The 25267-nt window shown below is 35.7% G+C and overlaps 2 protein-coding genes across 5 annotated transcripts; one reads left to right on the plus strand and one right to left on the minus strand.

Moving 5' to 3' along the window:
• Window positions 1–300: 300 nt before the first annotated feature.
• On the minus strand, window positions 301–24659 carry Grd (Glycine receptor). Of its 3 annotated transcripts, none has more exons than XM_012369250.2 (9): window positions 24403–24657; window positions 16489–16629; window positions 14474–14666; window positions 12712–12932; window positions 4939–5021; window positions 4378–4518; window positions 3230–3382; window positions 1782–2041; window positions 301–1412 (listed from the first exon to the last, which is right to left on the minus strand). In XM_012369250.2, the coding sequence occupies exons 2-9, from the start codon at window positions 16593–16595 to the stop codon at window positions 1026–1028; spliced, it is 1545 nt and encodes a 514-aa protein (XP_012224673.1). In that variant the 5' UTR covers window positions 16596–16629; window positions 24403–24657; the 3' UTR covers window positions 301–1025. The 3 variants fall into 3 exon arrangements, with proteins under 3 accessions (XP_012224673.1, XP_067215819.1, XP_067215820.1); XM_067359718.1 differs by lacking the exon at window positions 24403–24657 and adding an exon at window positions 16730–17646; XM_067359719.1 differs by lacking the exon at window positions 3230–3382 and having other exon boundaries at window positions 24403–24659.
• Window positions 17815–23398, plus strand: LOC105673476 (arginine and glutamate-rich protein 1-like). 2 transcript variants are annotated; one of them, XM_067359732.1, is made up of 6 exons: window positions 17815–18858; window positions 18974–19168; window positions 19703–19920; window positions 20176–20293; window positions 20467–20674; window positions 21271–23398. In XM_067359732.1, the coding sequence occupies exons 2-6, from the start codon at window positions 19025–19027 to the stop codon at window positions 21540–21542; spliced, it is 960 nt and encodes a 319-aa protein (XP_067215833.1). In that variant the 5' UTR covers window positions 17815–18858; window positions 18974–19024; the 3' UTR covers window positions 21543–23398. The 2 variants fall into 2 exon arrangements, with proteins under 2 accessions (XP_067215833.1, XP_067215832.1); XM_067359731.1 differs by having other exon boundaries at window positions 17815–18811.
• Window positions 24660–25267: the final 608 nt, after the last annotated feature.

Genomic DNA, 25267 nt, shown 5'->3' on the forward strand with positions numbered 1-25267 from the left:
TTCTGTAGGATAAAACAGAGTGTGCATGCAGGAATATATTAGTTGCGCCATCTGAATCTTTTCACTTTATTTTCTCGCTCTCTTACCTTCCGAACTCCAATGTTACCGAATTTTGAAGAGGCTGTAAATTATTAATTGTCGTTCAGGTCTAAATGATGTATTTTCGATATTTTCGAAACTAAAGTTCGTATCGAGAATAAAAAATAATATGATTACACAATAGAAGTTCTAATTTTCAATTGAAGTAACTTACAATTTACCAAAGTTAATAAAAAATGAAAAATATATACAAGCATGAAAAAGTATTGTACACATGTATTTACATCACGATATGAATCACAATTTGTTGATACTAAACGAATATTTAATAGCTATTGAAAAAAGAAATTTGATAGTTAGCTTGTATATAAAAATATCTTCCATTCAGAGATCCTTAGATCTGTACATAAATAAAATGTATATTTTGACATTCTAAATCATTTCTTCCTTTAAAATATAAGAGTTCAATGCTTCGCAGTGAAGTTCTAGGCCTGTTAAGTGCTATAATGTAAGATTCTACGGCATAAAAACATTTTTATACATTTTCGGCATTTTTGATCATATTTGGAGATTGAGAAGGCTCTTCCATGTTCCATATAATCAATCTTGCTTTCTTTCTTTCAACTTTTAGTGTCCAGCGTTTATTATGTTGCGAATGTATCAAACATAATGTAGAATACTCGGAAAACAAATTTTGTGAATGAAAAATTCAAAAATTTGTTTCTAAAAACTGATAAAACTCATTCCGCACATTTATCTTTAGAACGAACGTGCGAATGCATAATCGACTACATTATTATCAATAAATTTTTTCACTTTCCTTCTTTTAATTTTCTAAATTTCTTTATTTTCTTCGATGAAATTTCATTATTTCTGAAGAAGAGTCATGTGATCATAACTTTATATGTAAATTCATATGAGAATTCATCTTTCTCCGTTCTGGCAGGAAATTATGCGCTTGACTTTTCTGTACTCTTCGGCGAATCTTATGACGCAGCATTGGAATTGTAATAATGGATACGTTCGCTTCGCGAGAGATACGCGCACCAATAGAAGAGATTGATGGCCAAGAAAAAGAGAGGAAAGACCACACGACTGACGCGGTCGATTTTCGATACTGAATTATATCTAGGTGTTCTCCGCCGTCGTCTTCTGGACGTGGACGACGTTGTTCGTCTGGACGGGGGCGGCGGCGGCGTTTGTCGTGGCGGTGGGCCGCAGGTAACACAGGATATTTGCCAATGACTGGGTGCCGCAGGATCCCTTTCGGGCAATGAGATCGCTGACAGTGGTATTACTTCGATCGTACCATCGCCGTTCATCGTGTAATTACGGCTGCCTCGTCTTCGTGCGCCAGAACTCTTTCGACGAGCCTGAAACGACTTTTACGTGAAGAAATCTGACGCGCTATATTTTTTCAAAAATTTTTGACAATCCTATTTGATCGGAATTGAAACAAATACAAATGACACCCGAAATTCGGGCATTTTACTCAATACGGACATTAAACACTTTGGGTTTAATTGTAATTTAAAAAAAAGTGAAAAAAAGAATATTTCGTATTTAAATAATTCTCTGGACATTGTATACTTGCTTTTGAGAATCAACAAGTTGTAGAAATCAATAACTTTGCGCGAGAAAAAGTCAAAAGGTAAAGAGACTTGTTTTAAAGAGTTCAGTTTTTCTAAATGTCTCTTCACTCTTTGTATTTTTCTTGTATTTTATTTGAAAGAAACGTTTACCATTTGATTCTTCACCAGTCTTCTGGCTAGGTCGTCTTCGTCACTCGAGCTTTCGGTGTCACTTAGGTCGGAACTGAAGTAACACTCACCCGATCCGTACTTGGTGAAGTAATGTACTACCGCGAACTGTATGATAGTGGCGAAAATAAATGCGAACGAGAGAAAGACGAAGAAGTCCAGGGCAGTGGGATAAGGAACTTTCGGCAGATCGGTTCTCGCCTCGAGACCTAAGAATGTCATCGTCAATACGGTGGTTATACCTGAAACAAAATTTAATCAATCGGAAATCTTTGAAATGTGATCAATCTTGAAAGAGCTAAATCCCGTCGAATGTTTAATAGCAAAGTAATTATCTATTTATTTAATTGTATCTTCTAAAAAGTTTGTTTGCAAAAATTATTTTGACTCGCTCTCGACTTTTTTTTTAATTATTTTAATTTGCCATAACAAACACTTAGTGTAATTAATGTAGGAATTTGATGTTTCTAGTTTTTATCGTGAAAATAAGCGTTTTCGGCGTTCCACTAGAGCCATGTTTTCGACAAACGGTGAGAGACAGTCAATCTAATCAAGTCTAGCTTGAAACAACGAGCGTGCTAGTTGCGAGCGTATATTCTCTTTCAGTTTTGCAACCTTTATGTTATCTTCAATTATAGTTCTTATAAAAGTATTATATTTGCACTTTTTCGCTTTTGCTTTTCTGGCCTTTATTCCCTACATTAAAAAAAGAGAAATGGTATTTGTAATTAATTCCGTAGGAGTAAACAATGACTTATTGCTTTTAAATCGGAAATTTTTAATATACATCTGATTTAATATGAAGTAAAAAACGGCATTTTTCTTGGTATTCGGCATGGCAGAGTTACGAACTTAACGAAGCCAGAAATTGTTAACGCATTTGTGATGCGTTGAGAAAAGACTGTGTTAAATTATGCAGTTTGCTCGCTTTCGTGCGCTTGCGTTTAGCGTAGATTCCTTTTGATGAATTTTGTTTGTACCGCGTTATATTCACTTGCACACATTTACGGCATGCATCCTTTACGAATATAGACGATAAAGCGACGTTCCAGGCACATATTGCAACGGCAAGTGTTTCAAAGAACACTTCAATTATTAATTCTTTCGGCACAGAATGTACAGTGGCTGTAACAGTTTCGTTCAATTTACCGCTGGAAATTCATCTTTTCCCTTCATTCCGATGCTCGACTTCGGCTTTTCACTTAATGCTGCCAGTCGAGGAGATTTATGAGACAGGAAGATAAATAAGTTCACCGCTCGGTTCCTAACAGCTACATTATAACCGATTATTACGTCATCTACAAAACTACGTAATTACGAAACATAGATTTAGCGCGTGAATACAGCTGCCTACACTTTTACATTGTCGCGCTGTAAAGTTCAACGACAAAATGAATGAAATGAGTAAAATGAATAAACTTTTTTTTTACCTAACGATACTCGATCGGCGGTAGCTTCTCTGTTTAACCAAAAGGAGACCCAAGACAAAACGACCAGCAGGACGCAAGGACCGTACACCTGTATTAGAAAGTTACCCATGTGTCTTTGCAAGTGGAAGTACACCAGGAGCATCGAGTTATCCGCTGAAACGTTTTAAGATGACTGAAAAAAACGTACCTTTCTGCGAATGCTTTTGAGAAAAAATTTAAATATTCTTAGCATTTCAAGCAAATCAGGAAATTTATAGAATAATTTACAATACAACTTTACAAAAGTGACTCAATTTTACTCATTTTGTACAGTCAGGCGATTAAATAATGAGACCAATTTTATTTTTAAAAAATCCAATAATTATATTTAAAATTAATTTATTGTATACGAGATACATTGGTTCGCCTTTCATACGAGTGATACGATCGACGAACGATTGAAATAACTTATGGTAGTTTTTCTTTGGAAAAAATCTTCATTGTTCCAATGAGACTATGCAATTATTATTATAATGACATTCTTTAAAGCTATTATAAGAATCTCTTCGAAACCGTGCCACGAATCGAAAACAGATTTTCTTCAATAAGCGTACAATGGAATCAGGAGGCAAAGTAACTGTTTGCCGTTTAATCGATCAATAATAATCCAATTAAAATTCGTAACCGAATTCACGAAAGCTTTCGAGCCTCTGGATGGTTCACCGACGCGAGGGGATAATGAAAATTGGAGAGAAAGAGAGAAAGAGAGAAAGAGAAAGAGAGACAGAGGCAAGAATTGTCATCTTTTAGAGAAGGCTGCAATTAGTCGCCGTTTCTGCACGCCGACTTTCGACGCCACTTTTCTCGGTTCGCCGCGTCTTCTTCCTTCGATTTTCACAGTGACGCGAGGTGCACAGAAGACTTCCTCTTCAATCAAACTTTCTAAAGTTCCCAATTTTCGGCTGCTATTTTCTTTAAGCTATTTTAATTTCATTCGTCTATTTTATCGATATTAAAGTTTTATTTCACTGACTTTTACGCCGCCATTTGATTTTATAATTTAAAACTTGCCAAACTTGTCGTTTGTCATCTTTCCGCTCAAAAATTGAAACTAGTGTAAATATTGATAAGCCGGATATTCATGATTTCGACTGCAAGATTTCACTCACCACGCGAGATCCCGGGAACAGTGGAATGATTTGCGGTGGGATTGGCGACCAGATCAAATTGCGACAGCTTCATGTCCTCCGCTATAGCGACCTGCCTCGCGCTGTTCCACTTATAGATTACGTCGCGCGTCGTGTAACCAACTGTAAACAGATTAATTTCATCATGCCAAAAGGATCGACGTATCGTCTAACAATACTTGACAATTCGTATACCTTCAGGTGACCTTTTTCGCCCTTTAAATATACGCGATTATCGAGAATGAATAAGAAATGAAATATCAATTCGTCAATTTCAACTTGATCTTAAAAGAATAATCACGATACAAGATCTTATAAAATCTAAATTTAAAAACACAGTTTTGATATAATTTTAAGTGCTTAGAGTCTTTTGGTGAAATTAATAATTTTAATTAGACAAGAAATTATGCTGCACGGTTTTGGCACTCATCTAACGCCGAGATTTTACGGAAGATTAGTAAAAGTATGAGTATCGCTGACGAGGAAAAAAATTGTAACATCTTTGAAGTTCGCAAAATAAATAAATTCTTAATAAAAACTTACAACTGCCAAATAGCAATGGACATCTCTGTGTGTCCATCGGAAAATCCTCGAGATTCATCGGGCATCCCGCTTTGATCGTAAGTCTGAAATGATATTAGAAAGCTCAGCTATTTTTCTAACAATTTTGAATTCGTAACCAAGTCTCTTGACAATTGTAAAAATTAAAGTTTCCTTAAAGTAAAATAAAATTTAATTTTTAATTGCTTGTGCAATTCGAAAAACTGCTTCGGTCTTAAAACAAGTGGCAATAATTCCGATGTGCTCTGCGCGCTGCGTGAAAAGAGTTGTTTGCTAGCACACTTGTTTCTCCACCACGCAATGTTTGCGGAAGCGATTGAATCAAAATTCTGATTTACTTTCTGCGTGCGAACAAGTGCAAATGTATAACGGACGGTAAATCGATTCGAGTTTGATCGAGTTATCGTATTGCGCGCTTTAACTCTATCGAGGAAGTTAGAGCCGAGGGATGAGACGATCCGTGACTAATCGGATCCATCACCCCGACACTCCAGCGGCTTGCCCGATCGCTCAATTTGAAGCAGGCATGCGTTCCTGCATCCCGGCAGGTGCATTGTAAAGCCGAAACGCGTCCGGTCGTTTCCGTTCCCGCAAGTTTCCGAGCATTTAGATTTTTACTTTGACATTTTACAACCATAGCCGCGCATCTCGATCCAATCTACTTACAGACAACGTCACGAATTTCGTGAAATTTTTCGAAAAGATCAATTTTATATTTTATGAAGTGCTTTCTCTTTCGTCTAATTATTGAAAAAAAATTAAGTTAGCGCATTATTAAGATATAAATGTTGAAAGAAGTTGAAGTTTAAAATCTTCTGAAACTTTGAAAAGAAGAAAATCTTCTTTCGTTATACATCGAGTATGCGTCTCACGTATTTCGACAATGTACGTGAAAAATATTTCGAGACTGCCGACGTTTTGCCGAACGATACGACTTGGGCAATTTGCTTCCAACGATTTTCGGTTGCTGCTTCGGTTGCGGCTGCTTTTTATCTCCGGTAGGTTCAAATTAGGCGACTTCTGTCGCCTAACGACGCCATTGAAAAAAAGATCTCGATATTGAGACCCTACGCCGGGCTTTATCCGAATAGAATGTGGGCGAACGCCACGATCGCATATTTAAATTGCAACATTCCGGAAACAAAAAATCGAGAGAAATTCAAATCAATACAAGCATTGAAATGTGAATGGCTGAGCGACATATGTCGGCATCGATCGAAAATACTGCGCGTGATCGATAGAAATATAGTCGTTCAGATACGCAATTTGGCCTAATGTTTTTCGGCCCACATTGATATTTCGGCCGAAGAATAATCCGCTGCGTTCAAGAGACAAACTTGGTTTCTCGTTGTTCTATTCACGAATCGATCATTCCTTGAATTTTTATCACGTTGCCAGACAATTGCAGATTTTTGAATTCTGAAAAATTTGTCAGAAGTTTACTACAATAGAATAATATACACTAATTGTCTCGCAAATAATCGTCACAAGAAACGAACATTTTGCAAATTGCAGACATTTGAGTACCGAAAGTTTCGGCTTTGAAGCGCTTTGTGCAAATCTAAGAGAATCGTCGGCACAACTTTGTGTCCTGAATTTATGCAGGACGCGCTGCACGGATGACTGTTCTAATGGGACTTATGATTCTATAAGCGTAATAATAAACGTATTCTTTCTTCCCCGCTGTCTTTCGCGAAAATTTTGATGGAAAGAAGCAAACGCAAAAGTTTCCCTTCTTTGTAATGATAAGTTTCCTCTGCTTTATGAATAACGACAAGGGCGGCCGAAGAAGCGCGAGATAAAACGAAGTCAAATGGGATGAGAGTAAAAAGAACGTAGAAAGACCGACTCCGCGAGAGCGCGAGAAAAGAATTAACCGAGCGGCGAAGTTAAACGGCCCTAAAATAAATAATTCAGGGCGATTTTAAGAACAGCAATGTTGCGGCAACATGTTCTCAGCACTTTTAGCAAATTTCTTCGAGGGAGCACTTTGAAACGTGAGCGAGGAGCCTAAAGAAATGATGCGAGAGATTAAAGCGGGGAAAATAGAACGACGGAAGCTAATTCAAAGATTGAAGATATAAGAATAGACGTGTTGGAAGACAAAAAAAGCAAGAATTGCACACGTAAAGTTTCGCGCAATTCAAGCGAGAATTATGGAATTAGAAGAGAGTGCGGCTTTTCCGTTAAGCGTTAAGTATTGAATGGTAAGCCTTTTGATCTACGACAAACCACGACCGTATCCCGGATGATGTCTGACTTCTAGACCGGCAATTAAGACGAAGCCCTGGCCTTAATAAGCCCGGACAGACATCGCCAGACACTTCTGAAAATACTGTGCCAGACGGTGAGCCCAGGAATGGCTTGGCGGCACGGAAGCTTCCGCAAAATCGTTTCCCCGATTTCAACCCCGAAGAGTTGAATTTTTCAACGTGTTAATTTTGCAGATGTTCTTGGAAAAATAAAAGCACAAGTCAAGCAAGTGCAACAGATCTTGATTCTTAATCATTTTTAAAAAAAAGTAAATTTTTTATGAATTTTTCACGCTAGCATCACTTTCGTTTTTAAATTTCCATCTTAAATTTCATGAAGTTGCTCAGTTAATTTTCCCCTCTAGTTTTAAAATAACTTACTTTTGCATTGTAATTAAAACGTGATAAGTTCATTGTAACAGATTCTAAATTTAAATTTCGAATTAATTCATCTGATGAGCTTTCGCCTCGCGCGATCTCCGATGTTGCTCACGAAAATCTCTCTTTATTTTAAATGTCGCTCCTGTGCAACCGGGGCGTAAAACATGATTTTGGAATCTCATAGAGTACGTATGCTAATCGTACTCGCGTTATTTTCATGCAAACGAGATATCGCCGCTAAAATACGCGCTGATGTCGGTCCTAACGAAATATACGCCACTAATACTTGTGTTCTTTTTGTATTGATTTAACCGGCAGCTTTTCATCCTGTTTCGCCAATATTTATCGGTTGATATATGTCCACACTCGCTGCCAGTCATGACGTAAAAAAGAAAAATAAATAAATTATCGAGGAAATCGCGATCGACACTTTATAATGTCCAGCATTGTCTGCGTTATTTTCAACTGACGCTTTCTACATTCTCCGTCAAAATAAAGTTCTTCTTTGGAGAGAGCAAAAATATTTTCTGTACCGTTAAAGAGAGAAAAATCGATCTCCTCGCAAACAGAAGCTAGAATTATAATGCAAACAAGACTGCAAGCTTACTTCTACTTTATTACATCAAAATTACTATCTACTTTATTACATCAAAATTAACGTAAAGTTTAACTCCGTCACATCCAAACAATTACTTTCAACTAATGTTTATATTAAATGCCAATGCGCAATGTTTCCAGTCTTACAAGCATGCAAAGCAAGTCTCGTTATTTTCCCTCGCGAATGCTCACAGACTCTCGATTTATCGATATACGCTTGAAGAGTTCCTTGTGTAAAGGCCGTGCTTCTTCCGGTCGCCATCTCAAACAAGTCTAGCCAGCGAAATTTCGACTCATCCAAGAGGAAGACTGCCGATCGACGGAAAGAGAAATAGAGAGCAAGAGAGGGAGAAAGAGAGAGAGAGAGAGAGAGAGAGATCTTCTACATGGCAGTATACACTTCATGCTCTACATACTCCCACGAAATTGGAGATCTCTCTCTCTCTTTCTCTTTCTCTCTCTCGAAAATGCAACGGTTTACTATAACGATTTGTTCTTCCGTGCATCGCGGCCCGCTCTCGATGCGCCTTTCGACGCAATCCACCCGTTCTCAGACTCGATCGTCTCTATTTCCCTCACACTCGACTGCGTGTGTTTGCCTTGCCGATTATTAGTATACGCGATGCAATCGTGTTCGCTTACTCTCGTGCTCCCATCTTAATAATGACGGAGCCGGGGGTTTAATTAGCACCGGTTAGTGAAATCTCAATATACAGCGATAAAGTCGAGCTTCAGTCTATTTCGAATATGAGAATTGAACGCATATCGCAGCGATGCTATTATAGCGCAAACGTTTTCTCGCATCTATCTCTAACGTTTAGCCTTTAAACTTTACATTCTATTGTTTGGATGTTAATGTTATGCAATATAAATGCAAAAGCACTTCGAAAGGGAATGTTTGCGCAACTTCCTATGTGAAAACCTTCCATTTTCTTCAGAAAAATAATTAAAAATTGCTATTTTATATAACAAATTCCAAATGCGCTTGAAAAATAACGGATATGTACGTCTTAAAAGATAAGAAATTCTTAATCAGTTTAACATTACGTAACGTCGTACGTTAATCGTAGGATTCCACAAAACAGCTGGCCGTTTGCGATGGCATTAATTTAAATGCAAATCTCACAATCGCACTTGATTCTCCATGGTGTTCACGGCAGTCACGAATAAAATGTAGAATTCTTGATTTTTCAACGCAAAACTTCGTTAACTTTAGCTTTTAAGTGTGTTTTGGGACGAGAATTAATTCTTTTTTCATCGTGTGGTAGAAAATGCGAAATAAAAAACGGAAGCAGTATCAACTGCTACAATTTAATCGAACTGTTACGAATTAACACTTAATCGAAGAAAAGTATGATGCCGTTTGCGATCAATGCAAATATCTTGAATAAAGTGGCTTTTTCCCAAACTTAAACGTACGTAAATTTATAACAATATAATTTATCAATTTTCTTCTTTCTCAATTTGTTTGAATATTTATTTATTATATTTTTTAAATATTTATTTCATAAATATTCTGTAAAATGTGCAAAAAATACTCATGTGCCTGTGAATTCTAGTATACATCTTTCATTATTTTACTATAATCTACTTTGAATTTTCTTTTCTAGTCGCGTCGACGTGAAGCTTCATAATGCTGTCATGCGAAACGAATTGACATTCAAGTCTGTTATACAGGTAATATATATGATAATATATTGCACAACAAATATGATTACAAATACGATTCATAAGGATTGTTTCCTTAGCTTGATCAAAATTTGTCCGTAAATCTCGAAATCGGCGAATCCCGGCAGACCTTTACCGTTTAAGATGAGCCTCGCTGGCCGGACAAAAGGTAGTAGCAACTAATAAAGTGTCGAGTAAATACCACCACGGACGTGATCACGGACGTTTTCCAGTTCAAATGGGTCCGGTCGATTACGGTCGGGAAAAGGTACACGAAATCTCGTTTTTCTTTTTTTTTTTTCTTCAAAGAACGCTCGAGATGAAATAGCAATTGCACAAAAGTTTCTGTTTCTTTTTCATCGAAAAGACCTCCGCATTAATTCATAAGCGTCTACCAAGTGATAAGGCATTTTGTCGGTATTTTTTTAATTTTTGAATAAAAAAAACGAACAAGACAATTGCAGCAAAATCGATAATCGCGTCTATTATATCAAACTGGAACAGGTTAATTGAAGAATTTTTTAACATAGTCAATAGATAGAATGTAATACCCTTGTCGAGCTGGCTCGCCCACCTTGCACAAATAAAAAAACCAATAGCGCAAAATTATAAGCAATTTATGAGCTTTCATATTCCGCAAATTAAAATTTTTGAGCTCGTCACGGGGTCGATATCGACTCAGCCCCCCCCCCCCCCCCACCGCTTAAAAATAAAAATATTGAATCAATCTTTGCGGTAGAATTAAGAGCTATTTATAAGCTTTTGAACTGATATAGTTTCGATTTTTAAGCTCACCCCCTTAGTCCTCAAACAACCCTTAATCGATATTGACTCAGCTCCCCCCCCCCCCACAAAAAACATTAAATTCATGCTCAGTGCGACGAGCTCGAAAATTTTAATTTGCGGAATATAAAAGCTCATAAATAGCTTATAATTTTGCGCTATTGGTTTTTTTATTTGTGCAAGGCCAGCTCGACAAGGGTGAATGTAATACTATTTCATTATTTTAGCATTCCTGACCTCTTGCAAAAGGGAGATCTAATAAAATCCAAATTATTACCTAATTAATGAGTTGTTTATTTCGGCGGAGTTGAAAAATGAAGATAAAATAACGCGGAATGATTTAATCTGTCGCTTCTTCGAATAGCACATTGTCAGTGATGCAATATTGCAACCGCGGTCCAGAGCACACACACAAACCGAGAATAGCATCCATGTGCGCTCGGCGCTTGGCTAATAGAAGAGAGACATATTTTCTTCATAGACCATTTTCTGTCTCGCTTCCACCGAGTCGACAACAGCGGACTGGAATTATTGTTAAGCAACATGCGTGGCTAATTGTAAGCGAGTTAAGCTAATGGCTAGAATATTAGAGATACCGTTTTTTTTGCAACTGCTTTCTTTTTTATCCGCATTCGTTTCTAACAGTATACAATCCAGTAAATTATTAAATAATGTTTTCTTGGCAAAAAGTATTATTTTATATTTATTAAAAATATTCGCATATGTTAAACTTGCAGTATGTTGCAAAATTGTAAAATAATTTTTCATTTTTCTATTGACAATAGCAAATTAGAATTATTTCTGGAGTTATTAGTTTAATATATGCAAATAAATATAAAATAATATTTTTTAGCCAAAAAAATTATCTAATAATTTATTTGATTGTACATTGTTAGTAACGCACACGTAAAAAAGAAAAAAAATGGCAAAAAAACAAGTCTCTGACACTCTAATGTTCTAGCAGCTCGCCTTACTCAATTAGAAATGCTTGCATCTTGGCATTTATCGTCCACTCTTGCCAGCTCGATAGAAGCAAGACAGAAAACGGTACGTCTACTCTCTTCTACTAGCTGAGAGCCGAGTGCTGAGTGCACATGGACGCTTTTCTCAGCTTGTATATGTGCTGGGGACTGCGAAGCCGCGGTCGCAATATCGCATCACTCCACATTGTTAAAATTATTGTGCTTCATTCACGCTGTTGGTGCAATTCGAATATAAATTACAGAGGGATGTAAGATCGAACGATGTACCCGTTTTCGCTTTTTCAACCCGTTCCTTTTCTCTTGACCTAGTCTTCCGGATCGGCCCTATTGTACACGGCAGAATTGACTCTCGAGTTCGAGATGCGTCAGACTATGCATATGTCACGTCGCCGAGAAAAGATTTGCAGAGATTCGGTCTCGAGGTGAACGCCGACATACTCGTTTCGATCGTCTCGTCACATCGTTCAGATAATGAGATTACGCGCTGTTAATAGATTGTAAGTCAGCCAAAATTTCGCGAGAAATTAATTTCTTTCTTCACATTGCTTTACAATCTTAACGCTGTCAATTTCTCTCAACTTTGCAAAATTCTTGAAATTAGATAAAAATTTGTTTATAATTAATAGCATGTTATTATAGCATGTTAAAGCAGATAGTAATTTTGAAGAAAAGAAAAAGATATGATAGAGAGGAAGGAAATGGGCTTCATAAGCGGCTGGCAGTAATAAAAGATAAAATTCAAGCAAAGTTCCGGAACATAAATCATACAACGTTCGTGCAATCGATTTTTGAGAGATCGTTGCGCTTCTTAAGATATTTTTATGAAAGGATAACAGAACAGTCTATTACTTTCGTAATAGCAAATTTTGATTCAGAATGGATTTAGAGCACTGAATTTCCTTTCTTTATATTAATTCTTCATATTAAAATCGTGCTTTAATTCAATGTTCCAACTTATATTACATTACGATTATACGAAATATTTTGACCCGTAATTTAATTATTATATAAGATTTCTGGAAAAATTAGGCGTGTTTTTGAAAGAAAGGTTTTTATGGCAATATCAAGATATTAATTGCAATAGCACATACCTTGAGCTGTAAAGTACTCTGCCGTCCTGGTAAAGCCTGACGAACTTATTCGGGCTGGTGATCGTATGTAAGTAACTGTGTTTGCCGTTATAGAAATATGTGTCAGGCTTCCAGATCCTCGCCAACATCGAGATGCTCAGCGCGAGTGTTTCCTTACCACTCTGAAATGCTAAACGTCTGTCGACCCACGATTGCCGGAAGTAACAGTCCATCGAGTACGTCTGTAAGGAATTTCGAAATTCGATTAAATTGATCGATATCGCTATTGTTTCACAAGATAAATATTTTAAACAGGTTTCTGATTCTTGCCATTCCGTTCAGTCGATTTTTATATAATTTTATCAGTTAATAATCGAGTTTAAATTATTTCTAAAATTTTACAAGTGACGAAAGTCTTTTCGACGAAAAATTCCATATGATTTTTTAAAAATATACACAAGAGTTTATAAGCTGTGTAGAAGCATATCTCCTTTGAAATATTCTTTTCCTACGTCAATATAGTGTTGCCAGCGTTTTTCTTATTTTTGAAAGAATTTTCCATTTTTCTTGAAGCTATTCTAAAAGAACGCCTTTGAGTTGGTTCAATCTGAGATGTCAATGGTTGTTCAGAAAAAGAGTCATTTTCAATAGAAGTTTGACCATTTTTAAACCTCTTGAACTATTCGGATGTGTTTGAGCGGCTTTAGACAGAATTACACGACAAACCGAATAATTCTACTTACGCCTCTCTCAAGGGGTAGCCGCGAAGAACTTTCTTTCTAATTAATTATGTCCTTTTTTCACTCTCTGCTATCGCTCTTCGAGGCTACTCTCGATCGCTATTGGCTATTTCCTCGAAAGCAACAAAGTGTGCAGACTTGAGGCATTATCTTTTGGTATTCGAAATGAGATGGCATGCAGTGATATAACATCACCACTGAATTTTTAGATGCCAAAAAGCATACCATTATTCCCAAATATGGCCAAATGGCGCCATTGAATTTTTAGGTCAAGAAGTATATTAGCTAATGGTACCCGCTATTAAAAATTTGTTCATTAATTTCTGACATCGAGAGATCCAAAAAGAATAAAATCGTATTTATACATTAAGCATTCAATGATTTTCGAGTTTATCTCATCATGTGGCGATATGTTTATATCTATTTATATCTATTGGTGTAAATCATGTTTTCCACATTTTGAGAAACAAAAAGTTTTACTACACTTATTCTAATAAATTCCCATTTTTGTAATTGTAACGTATTAATACATTAATTATATTAATACGACTTACACCACTTTTTCTTTTAATGAACTGGAATGTATAGATTACATCTGTGCACTCAGTTTATTTTTTACAAAATTTGACTCGCATCACTATGATCTTTATCCCATCAAATATTACTAATAAATTTGTATTTTATATTTAATGTTGAATAAATAAATGTTGAATAAATAAAGCCCAGGAAAACTCGATCACATCATTTCCCGTACGGCAAATTAAGAAATAAAAATATATTAATGAATTTATCGTGATTTATTTACCGGCGATAACGCTTCGCATTTGAAGTGATAGAAGTGCAATTTTAACATGTTTATTAATAATTAACGTTTTTATCTGAAAAAAGGTTTTAGATACCCAGAATAAAATTTCCTCGAATAACGAGATTTAAATACCGGGTCATTTAAATGCTAAATATTTAATTGATCAATTTCCGGATTAAGCACGCCTCGACTCGCGATTGTTTCACATATGCGAGGTAAGCAAAAAAATATAACTGACCATATCCACCTCGGAAATGGGACCCATGCTGCGTACCATGATATCGACCTCAACAGTGGCTGGTGGACCGCCGAAATCCGGCCTGATGCTGTTGTCGTAGCCGCGAAGCAAATTGTCTAGCAGGTCGCTGATGTTACCGTGGTTGTTGCTTTGCGTCCGCTGCCTAGCGGAAGTTCTTACACCTGCAGCCGCTCTACCACAAGTATGGTAATTCCGTCAGACAAGTAAATCGCCGCTTGTCGAGAGACTTGTTTGATAAAGAAAGTGTCACGTCGCAATACGAAAATATAAACATAATAAAAATTTTAAAAAAAGTGTCTATTATAAAATTGAGTAAGAATATGTATATTTATTAATTTTTTAACATAACTGTCATAGTTGATAAGGCATTTTAATGTCATAAAATTTCGCTATCTGCCGACATAGCTTTCTGAGATTAGAGCGGAATAATCTAAAACTTTCAAAATACCGCAATCAGTCCAAATTTTGTTCCAAGCAATTTTCATTTATTTTAGATTTTAATGAAATATCTGGACAGCTGTTACATGACTTTTGCAATTGCAATCTAAAAAGTTTCCGATTGAATTTTCATCCGTTTCCGAGTTATAAATCTCACCGAAATCGAAAACATAATCAAAATTTATTTGCAATAAAAATAATATAAGATAATACTTATATGTAATTTTAGTAAAACAATTTTAAAAAATTAGTATTTATCTTTGTACTTATTTAATTAAAGTCGAAGGATTGTGATATAAAATTCTTTTCAAGTCATTTTTCAAAAATTATTAAAAATATATAAAAGAATCTTGAAGTATCCGCTTCATCACACCAATGTCAATGTTCACTCCGATTGGAATCGACTTTCCACTTGTTCACGAAGTGTCACTCCGATCATTTCAGAATGTATCCGAATGTCCATAACAGGACAACTGATAAAAAAACGAAATTATTTCGTTCGAAAACGTTTTCAAATAGATTGTTTCACTCGACTTTGCAATAAATGCACTTTTTTTAAATTTGTATTGCATATATTTACTGCTTTATGTATCTTATTTTCCCAACAACTCTCGTAGCATTGAATACACAGAGTGCAAAGTGTATAGGTCAGAGGGTTAAATCGTGTCTCGCATAACGAGCAAATTGATCGGTTGATTTGCGCTAACAACACCCCGGGATCGAGCGGTTTCCGGCTGCAAAAAGGTGCGCAACTAGTCGAAATACATGCGGCCTAAATGCCCGTATACACATTCGGATTTAGCTTCGCAGTTGTGCACCGATACAGTCGCAATATGTGCGCGTATACGTATGTAAATGGCATACTCACAGGCACATATGGGGTAAGCCGCGATTTACTTTTACTCATCCACGTCCCGGAACCTTTGGTGCATCCGCGAATATCTTTGCACGCTTTATACATCGCCGGCGTAATTAAAACGGTCGAAATTGCATGTGCGAGAGAGCTAAATTATGCCGTAGAACCGTACTTATTTATATTTAAAAAGCGCCCTAAACAAAAGCCCAACTCGCCTCAATACCTCACGTTGCCTGGCCGAATCTTTTATACTGCAAATTTCAGGAGAGATTTTCATAATATTTATTAATTAATTAAAACTATAAGCATTAATCTCGTTGTAATTAATTGAGCAACATTATGAGATATCCGTGAAAATTTTTATTTATGTATTCTATGATAAAGCCGTTTAAACGAAAGTGGCTTTCGTTTAATGTATTTAGAAAAAAGAAGTGTCTCCAATTATACGAGGTTGGTTATCCAACAAACGAAGAAGCACGCGCTTGGAGAATGTATCTATGTGATCCGTAAAAGCCTCATCGTCGCCTGAATGCGTAATCATTCGCGTAATTTATAAACCGTTTGATAAGCCATAAAATTTAAATTGAAAAAAAAAATCTTGTGTGGTGCGCGCGAAGCAAAATAAATTCCGTATAATTGATATCATCAAAATGCATAAGATAAAATGTATAGAATAAAATGTAACAGAAATCAGACTTACAGAAAGGAAGCGTAAGAAGCGATGAGGTTGGCAAGAGCGAGCAGGACTCTTGGCTTCATGATATTCCAGGCCGGATCGCCGCTTTCTTCGTGTGACAACTCGCTCATCAATTCGATTTAATAAGAATCATTCGACTACGCGCTGTAACAAAAGTTAATAAGAGACTTAGTAGTGTCATTTTTTGAACTTGGTCGGAGACACTATCGCGTCTCCTGATAACATAAGCAAAGTGTGTATTTACAAAAAAAAAAGATAGTCTTCTATATCTTTGAATTTCTACTAATAAATTGAATATATAGGTGCGATAACACGATGAAATTTATTGTTACAACTGTCTTGCTCTCGTTTCGATTCTTCAATGCTCGTCTTAACAAATTTTTATATTTTGGTCTTATAATACCATGACGAGCTATTCAACGGTGACTTTTAATCGAGAGCGCAAAAAATCGTTCCACTAGACTGCATTTTTGGCAACAGTAAGAGATGACGTCGTGTGGAATCGTCGCGATTCGCGAGTCGATTGGAAGCTAGAGAATTTAGTTATCGATTTCATGAATAACACGCTGATGACGCTTGTACGAAACGAACATTTCTTCTTTAGCGACAAACAAGGCGGAAAATAACAACGTTTCGAAGCTTAATAGCGTCATTAAATTTCATATTACACTCATATGGATCTATCTGTTCTTCTATAAGCAATTTATTGGACTGTTATAAGTTATTTGCTTTTGTACGATGTCTTTTCGAAATAAATATCATTATATTTTATATAAATTGAGTCGAAAGAAGTAAATAAAAATTTAATCAATTTATTTATTTTCACTTCTCGTTATTTTAACGTCTCATTATCTTTGAGACTGCGATAATTATTAATGTCTAATGAATACCGCAAAGAACTTTTCAAACGTATTTCGGATGTCTCGTAGACGTTTCTTGGACTTTTACTCGATTTTGGAGGTAGACGAGCGGTAGACAAATGTAAATAGACAGGTGTCGAATCGGCAAATTTCGACGGTAACGCGTGCATTTGCCGCTCGCAACGCATATATTCATTCCCTCGAAAATAGTTCGGAGCGAAAGACGATGTACGTTTGGAAGCGAACGAACCACACTGTAAGTAAACAGCGTACACACTAATCGCATACACGCAAATACGAGGTATGCTTTGAAAGATGGGTACTATTCGTGACGTGATGACTACAGGGCAGCCTGATAATCAACGCGTTTGCATGCCGTAAATACGTATACAAACCAGACGCGAGAATTTCAATTATTCAACGCTGCTTGAGAAATGCAAAATGGTTTTCCAAATTATTATGTACAATTATCTTATAAATACATTTCTTTATAAAATCTCAACAATTTTTGATCTTTAAAATATTTTTCAAAATATTATGCAAGATGTTTTTGAAAAATAAGATTGCTCGCAAATCATTTTCGGAATTATAGTGTATGGATTATGATAAAATGTTAAATGAAACCTTTACATTATTTTTAAAAATACTCTACGAGGTGTTTCAGATAAGCGATAAAAATTTCTTCGGATCAAAGTATTTCAAAATAAATATGATATTTTTAAAAGCAATAAAAGATTTCTATGATATACATTATTTTCTTCATAATGCGAATATGGGATGCGTGTTGTGCTCGCGGCGTATCCCTGTCAGCGGCAGAGAATAGGTAAGTCACAGCGTTTAACAAACACATGTACGGGAATGAGAAGGTGCACGAGAATAACGAGCGACCCTTAAAGTTAAACTTGTAATTCGAGACCGCGGTACCGTGAAAATTTCCAACACTGGCGCATTCTGATGATACTTCGCGTTACAAGGCTGTAAATTGAAATTAGACAACGTCAATTTTCCATGCGATAAACGCGGACTAGATGCACATGATTGTGGCATTTTGAAATGTATCATGAATAAACATAGACATTATATTAATTTATAAAGGATTCAAAGCACCAGTTAAATTTAAATGAATTTATTGGAGCGAATAAAAGCGCGGAGATTTTTTAATTAAATAAAAAAAGAATACCGTCGAACAGATGAAAGATATCGTACAAAGACAACGAACATCTCGGTGACAACTTCGACGCGAACGACGACATGCCTCAACGAAATTCGTGGTGCTTGTAAAAGACAGTTCGCCTTTACGACAGATTTATTAAGACGTCTGTCGTACTGAAAAAAAGTGACTGAATGTTTTTTGGACATGTGTTAGATAATATGTGTAAAAAAATATAAAAAATTCAAGGTGCAGTTTCGTGACTCATATTTAACGAGGCTAAATTTAAAAAAAGGAGAACGTGGATAAATCTATGGTATTCCTTAAAAATATGATGCCAGGCAACACAAAAACAACATAAACGTAAAAATTATCGTAATTAAGAGTCTGCGGATTCTTATTGTCGATAATTGTTTGGCGCCTGAAATAATGTGATCAATTTTTTATCATTCGTTAATCATTCGATTGAAACTTACAGAGGTGACATTGGCACGTCAGTCAAGTGAATCCCAAATCGCGAAATTTCAAAATGGTTCGACCGTCGCACCCTCGACTCATGGCTCGCGTGTTAGACGCACTGATAAATCTAGGCGACACCAAAGGCTCATCTGCTCGCGAGGTCCTCAGTTTTATCCGGCAAAGCAACGTATCGGCCAAAAACCTGACGGTGCAGGTGAGGCAAATACATTCTCATGTACTGCGTTGCGTTTTATGTGTCTATTTTTATGAAATTCTTTATACTGATAATATTATCACGTAGGACATCAAGTGTCTTCGCATTTTTTTATTAGCACTTTAATAAAAATTTGCATGTGCTTTTGTCATTCGTTTAAAAACAATTCATTAAATTCTGTTTACTGCTTAATATCACATATATTCTTTGCACAGTATTTATTAAAAAAATTTTGCATGCGTGTTATTCATTTAAAACAGAAATAATAGATTTCTACGTTTTTTTCTACGCGCGCATAAATTTCTACGCATCTGATCAGACTTAAAACATATATATTTCAAAAATATTAAATTTAAATAAAAAATTTTGAAAATTTTATTAAAATATACTGAATACTTGATTCTTGCAGTTTATTTATTGTAAACATATAGTCCAAAATTGTTGTTATTTTCTTTAACAGAAAAGGGATTGTATTTTAACAATCGGGATTTCACAGGACTGTTTAAACGATTCACTGACATTGATGCGTTGCAGGTACATCGCGCTTTAAAACACGCATTGGCCGCCGGCCTTTTAAGGCACAGAAGCGGTCGTTACAAAGTATTAGCCACTCTGAATCCCGTCTCCGTTTCTGATCCGTCTACTAGCAAAAAGCCAGTTTCTAATGATCCGAAAACCGAAGAAAAAAAAATAAATCCAGACGCACAGGCCCCGATCGGTGATGCGAAATCTCGTAGAACGCAAGAACGCAAGTACGTTACGACATTTCTACGATGACAAATGTCCGCGCGTTTGTTCCCGATTATTATTATGATCTGACAATATTTCAAATGTGACAACTGTCTTGTTAATAATCTTATGAATAAGTTTTTCTATTGAATATATCATGAATTAACAATAATAAATTGCTATATGTACTCTTTCAATGTGGTTGCAAAACGCGGAATTCGGGAAAGGACACGATCGAAATAGATTCTAATTCTGATTCTTAATATTTATAAATGTAGAAGAAAAACTACATCACGGAGACGAAGCAGCAAACGTCGTAGCAGTAACACAAAGAGAAAATCCCGAGCACGTTCTCCGTACAAAAAACGCTCCACTGTGACCGTTCAAAATCGAAAAGTGCGCTAATTAAAAATTCTGAATCACGTAAAATAATGACATATAAATCAAAATATGATTTTACGATAAATTGAGACGATGTTGGTCGGACATTACAATTTGTTCTGGACGCTAGAGATGTTCGGCTAAACAAATTGTTCGAGAGATCTTTCTTACAATCCGAATGTTTGCAGCGACGACAGCGAAAACGCGCGTATGAGGACGAAGAGTTCGAGAGTCAATCGCCCGAACAATACGTCCTGCACAGACGAGACGGAGAGTCGTCCGCACCGTTCAATCGCAGAGCGAAACGTTCGAGAGTATCCAAGCGAGAGCTCGAGTCCGATTTGTCCGATGAGAGTGAGTGTGAAAGTGATATGAACCGAAAGCACCTTTTCCGAGGTAATTTAAAATATTACTGAAGTAATCAAACTGGGAATAGAAATGAAGAGTGATGCGCTTTTTCCATTTAATAATCTTCTTGAGTATTCTATTTGCGAGTTAGGAGCATTATTTAAAATTTCTTCATTTTCCGAGAAATTTTATCTTCTTTGTATTTTATAAAAAAAACGATGAAAGAAACTTTGTACAGTTTTGCAATGTTAAATCTCGAAGCATGTAATATTAAAACTGTCTAAGAAAAAGATAACCGGTATCGCCGATATATATCTGCGTGTCTTTTTTTCGCAAACGACCATTCGAGCGTTAATTTCATGAAAAACTAATTGTAGATATTACCGAGGAAATATGATCTTTGTCGGTCTGAGTTATCGCAGTGGCTCCGAATAAGGGACGTTAAAAATTCCGTAACAAAAAGAACTGAAAGTTCATAACATGATATATAAAGAAATTACATTATTTTACACAGAGTAAAAATCAATAATCACATTATTACTTTTAATGCAGTTCAAAATTGTGGCGCTTCTGTATGACAGTCATTTGATTACTATTACTAATTTCGAGTAATATAATCCTTTTAACCCAGATAGTTATTTCAGCGAGTAAATCACAGCGCCGAAGACGCAAAGTCGAGGTGCGCGCGAAGTCGAGGAACAGATCGGCATCGCGAGCTCGCAGCTCGCAGCTGCTGCAACGGACGGTGCAAGCGCGACAGCACGCAGCTGAGAAAATCGAGAACGACCGGGAGCAGCAAGACGAGGATCACGGATCTGTGGAGCGCAGCGAGGAGCATCGGGAAACGCATGAGGACGTTGAGGGAGCTTGTGAGGCCAATAACAGCAACAGCGGTAGCACTTTGGAGAACTCGTGAGACACCGATCGCACTCTTATCGTCCCATCTTGTATCCGCATAGTTTTCTACCACTTTTTCAAATTATATGTCAATCTATTTTGTTGATTTTACTGAATTGTGTCGCTTTAAGTGATAACTCATTGAATGTTTTAATCGTGTAAGGCTATCGAATAAATATCCGTGTTTGCTGGAGGGTCTTATATATTATACAAAGTGTCCCACTTCCACCGTGTTATTTTTTAACGGTGAATTCTCTGGCCAATTTCAAATCGATTTTACTTTAGCGAAAATGTTAAGAGAGGTCAAAACGTGACTTCTTATTTTTCATTATGTAGCCTTAAGATATATTTAATCGAATATTTTATTGAACATCTGTATTCAAGACAGTTGCTCTCAATTTCAACACTTAATTCTTTGGCAATTTTATTAAATCAATACTTTCCCTTTTTGCTAATAATTTTTACATTAAAAATAATATATCTTTATCAGAGCATAATTCTGTCAAAAACTTATATTAATAATATTTATAATCTATAAAAAAAATTGATAAAAGATACTTTTATCAAAAAATCTGCCATATAAATTCACATCTCGTTCCGATAAACAGAATAACTTATTTATGGCTGATCCCCTATTCTTGCGTTTTTTTTTGTGATCGGTTGTTCGAGGACGGATTGGTATCATTATGATTTATGAAGTTCTCCGACGAAAAGCATATAACTGTTCCTATGTATTGTTGTTGAGCTCGTTTGAGATCGCGATATCTTTTCGCTATACCGGCAAGCTGGAACAGGTGCTTTCGTTCTCGTCGTTGCCGAACCGATAAATGTATGACGCGCAAATACCGGGAAATATTCGAACAAAGTGCGGAAGCTTTCACCGAAGGATACAATCGCAGCCGTTACTTTTTAGTGGAATTTTTCACACCACGCTGAACGAAATCTCGAAGCGGCGCATTTCTCACCGTGACTAAAGCCTTCTGATGTTTATCGGTTTAGCCAATGGCGTTTTATCCTCGCTAGCAAAGTTTTCTGCGACGGGCACGGCACTCCGCCCTCCTACATTCGTCGTTCAGCTCTTCGCACTGGACGATGCCTAAGTTTCTTTGAAATTTTATTCCACAAACTTCCTTCCGAAAGCATTACTGACACGTTTTGTTTTTTCGCGGCTGGTACACCGAGTAATATCAAAACATCATTCTCTCTCTTTCTCTCGCAATTTAATAGAAATAAATAATTCGTTTGTGGAAATTGTAGAAATAATTATTCCAATAGATTTATAAATGCTCCGAATGCACATATCGGAAACGCTATATGTGCAAATCTTTTTTTATCTTAAAAGGGACTTTTATATTTATATATCACATCGTTTCATCCGTTTTTATGGATTATTACGTATAAATATTACATGTCGGAGATTCACAGATTTTTATACGTTAAATACCACACATTCATCTCGCTTATCAAATGTATTTCGCCTAATTACACTTCAATGCATCACAAGCGCGCCCGCCTTTGCTATTTGGGCGCCGGCTAAAAATTTAATAAATAAATTATGATAAAATGAATAATTAATGGTGCAGTATATGCAAAAAAAAATTGCATGTATATATGTACAAAAATATCAATAATAAAGATTACTTCGGTGAAATTTCCATTTTTCTCAATATCAATGCATCGTATAAATTTTTTTATGAGAGATTAAAGAACACTCGAATGAGAACAGTGAATTGCTCTCCTAAAGGTGGATGAGCTCTCAAAATCCATTGCATACAGATCGATGGGACAAACTGGTGCTGAGTTTTTCCGGATAAGTTGTTATTATAAATAACATATTATTTTTTTGTACCACGAAATATAAACGACGCAAGAATATTCAAACGCCTCTTATTCATTCCTTAAAACACATTAATTGTTTGTTCAATTGATTTGGAATATTTGGTCATTTTTGAAACATTAACTAATTTTGTAAATCATTCTAAATATCTGATTGAACGAATGAAATCGCGCGAATAAATTAAAATATTAATGTCCGAGAGAGATGAATTAAATTTTTGTAGCGTCCTATAAAAAACAGAAATAACGTTAGAAGATAACATCTCAATATTTTCATTACGCGACGTACATAAAAATTTTTTAAGTTTTTTAATATTATGAATTAAATAGGCTACATGCTCGAAACAGGAGAGATTGTTATCTTTTGAAAAAAATAATTTGAGCTTCAAAGCACAAAATTTATTTATTTTGCGAGAACACTGCTGCTATGTAAACTTATAGAGAAAAAAATGATGACTTTTTAACTAAATTTAGCAAAATAAACAAAATTATTGTGGATATATGTATATTGTGCATGGACACTCGTGAAACAAATAGTCCATCTTGTTTTAACTGTGCGGTAGAGATAAATCATGTTACAAACAACTTTTTTACTCTTAAAGAGTAATCAATTTGGACGTTAACTACACTGCAAGACATTTCAGAAGCTTTCTATGTTATAATAGTGAGAATATAAAACTGCAGGTCATATTCCTTTCACATCTATTCTTAGTTTAAAAAACTTTTCGATGTATTAAATCAGAAATAAATATCTTTCTCTCTTGAATATTTTTTTTTAAATACTTAATATTTATAATTAATAAAAAAAATTTGAAATTACACGCCGTCACGTGCAGCATCAATTAATAAATAGTTTACGAGTTATTTTAGAATTTTTGAAATATTTTATCATTTTTGTAAGCCATAAATAAATATTCAATTGATTAGACAAAATTTCATATAAACATAGACAGCACATTTTGGTAGGCTTGTAAAATTAAATAAAGCGATCAAAATGGTAATTGATTTTAATTAATTTCACTTGTGCAAATTCCTTGACTTACCAAGCGCATGTGTGTTTAAGTTGACAGCATTCTCACAAACTTCTGCGATAGTCATAATAACAGAGAAGATATTCGTGACATTCTGATTGGGGCTAATTAGGTCAATCAGGCAACTGAAGAATGTCCCTGTACTCGTGTTAATCGTCCTTGTACCATGATCTTATTCGCGCGGAATGCTGAAGAGTCGCGAGAAGCACGTGGCGAAGCCACAACGCGCACTGACTGCTCCAAACAGGACAGCTGACGAAGGGTGGAAACTTACCGCCCTCCGCTATCAGACCCCCACCAACGCACCTCTTTCTCTGTCTTCATTCCTTGTATTCTCGATCGTTACATTTTGTGAGATTTATGACTGTAACAGATCGGTCTGTAAATTCGAATATTCGAAAAATATTGTTACAACTATAATGGGAATATGTCATTTTTGTAAGGAAATTTTGCCTAAAACTGAGTGTGAGACTTGCAAATCGATCGATTGTATCGATTAGATTGATTAAATTTTGAGAGCTTTTAATTTTTACATTTGTCTTCAGTTATATTTGCTTGAAATTTGTGGAACTCATTTTCAAGTGAAACGGTGAAACATTAACGATAAAAATCTAGAATAATTGCATTTTATAACTTTTGATAACTACATTTCATTAAAATATTTACATTTTTAGGGAATAAAAGGTCGATAATATTGCAAATTGATATTGTTTACTGTATATCTTAGTTTCTTATTAATGTTAAATTAATAGGTGTCAGCGGGAAAAGTACTGAATGATATATGGTCCTTAATATGATTCTATTAAAGGATGTCCTTATAAGCAATCAATCAGTTGGAAGCACTTGACCATATTTCTGCGACCAAGTGCAAAATGAC

The sequence above is a fragment of the Linepithema humile genome, chromosome 7 (assembly GCF_040581485.1).
Source record: "Linepithema humile isolate Giens D197 chromosome 7, Lhum_UNIL_v1.0, whole genome shotgun sequence".
Lineage (NCBI taxonomy): Eukaryota > Metazoa > Arthropoda > Insecta > Hymenoptera > Formicidae > Linepithema > Linepithema humile.

Bases quoted from the DNA above. Each gene is read 5' to 3' on its own strand.
- Grd (XM_012369250.2), bottom strand. From the start codon at position 16,595: ATGAGCGAGTTGTCACACGAAGAAAGCGGCGATCCGGCCTGGAATATC. The intron at 12,933-14,473 runs GTCAGTTATATT...AATTCCTTACAG, and splicing joins CCATTTCCGAGGTGGATATG to ACGTACTCGATGGACTGTTA. The intron at 4,519-4,938 runs GTAAGTTTTTAT...ATCTGTTTACAG, and splicing joins TCCATTGCTATTTGGCAGTT to TTGGTTACACGACGCGCGAC.
- LOC105673476 (XM_067359732.1), top strand. From the start codon at position 19,025: ATGGTTCGACCGTCGCACCCTCGACTCATGGCTCGCGTGTTAGACGCA. The intron at 20,294-20,466 runs GTGCGCTAATTA...GAATGTTTGCAG, and splicing joins TGACCGTTCAAAATCGAAAA to CGACGACAGCGAAAACGCGC. The intron at 20,675-21,270 runs GTAATTTAAAAT...TAGTTATTTCAG, and splicing joins CCGAAAGCACCTTTTCCGAG to CGAGTAAATCACAGCGCCGA.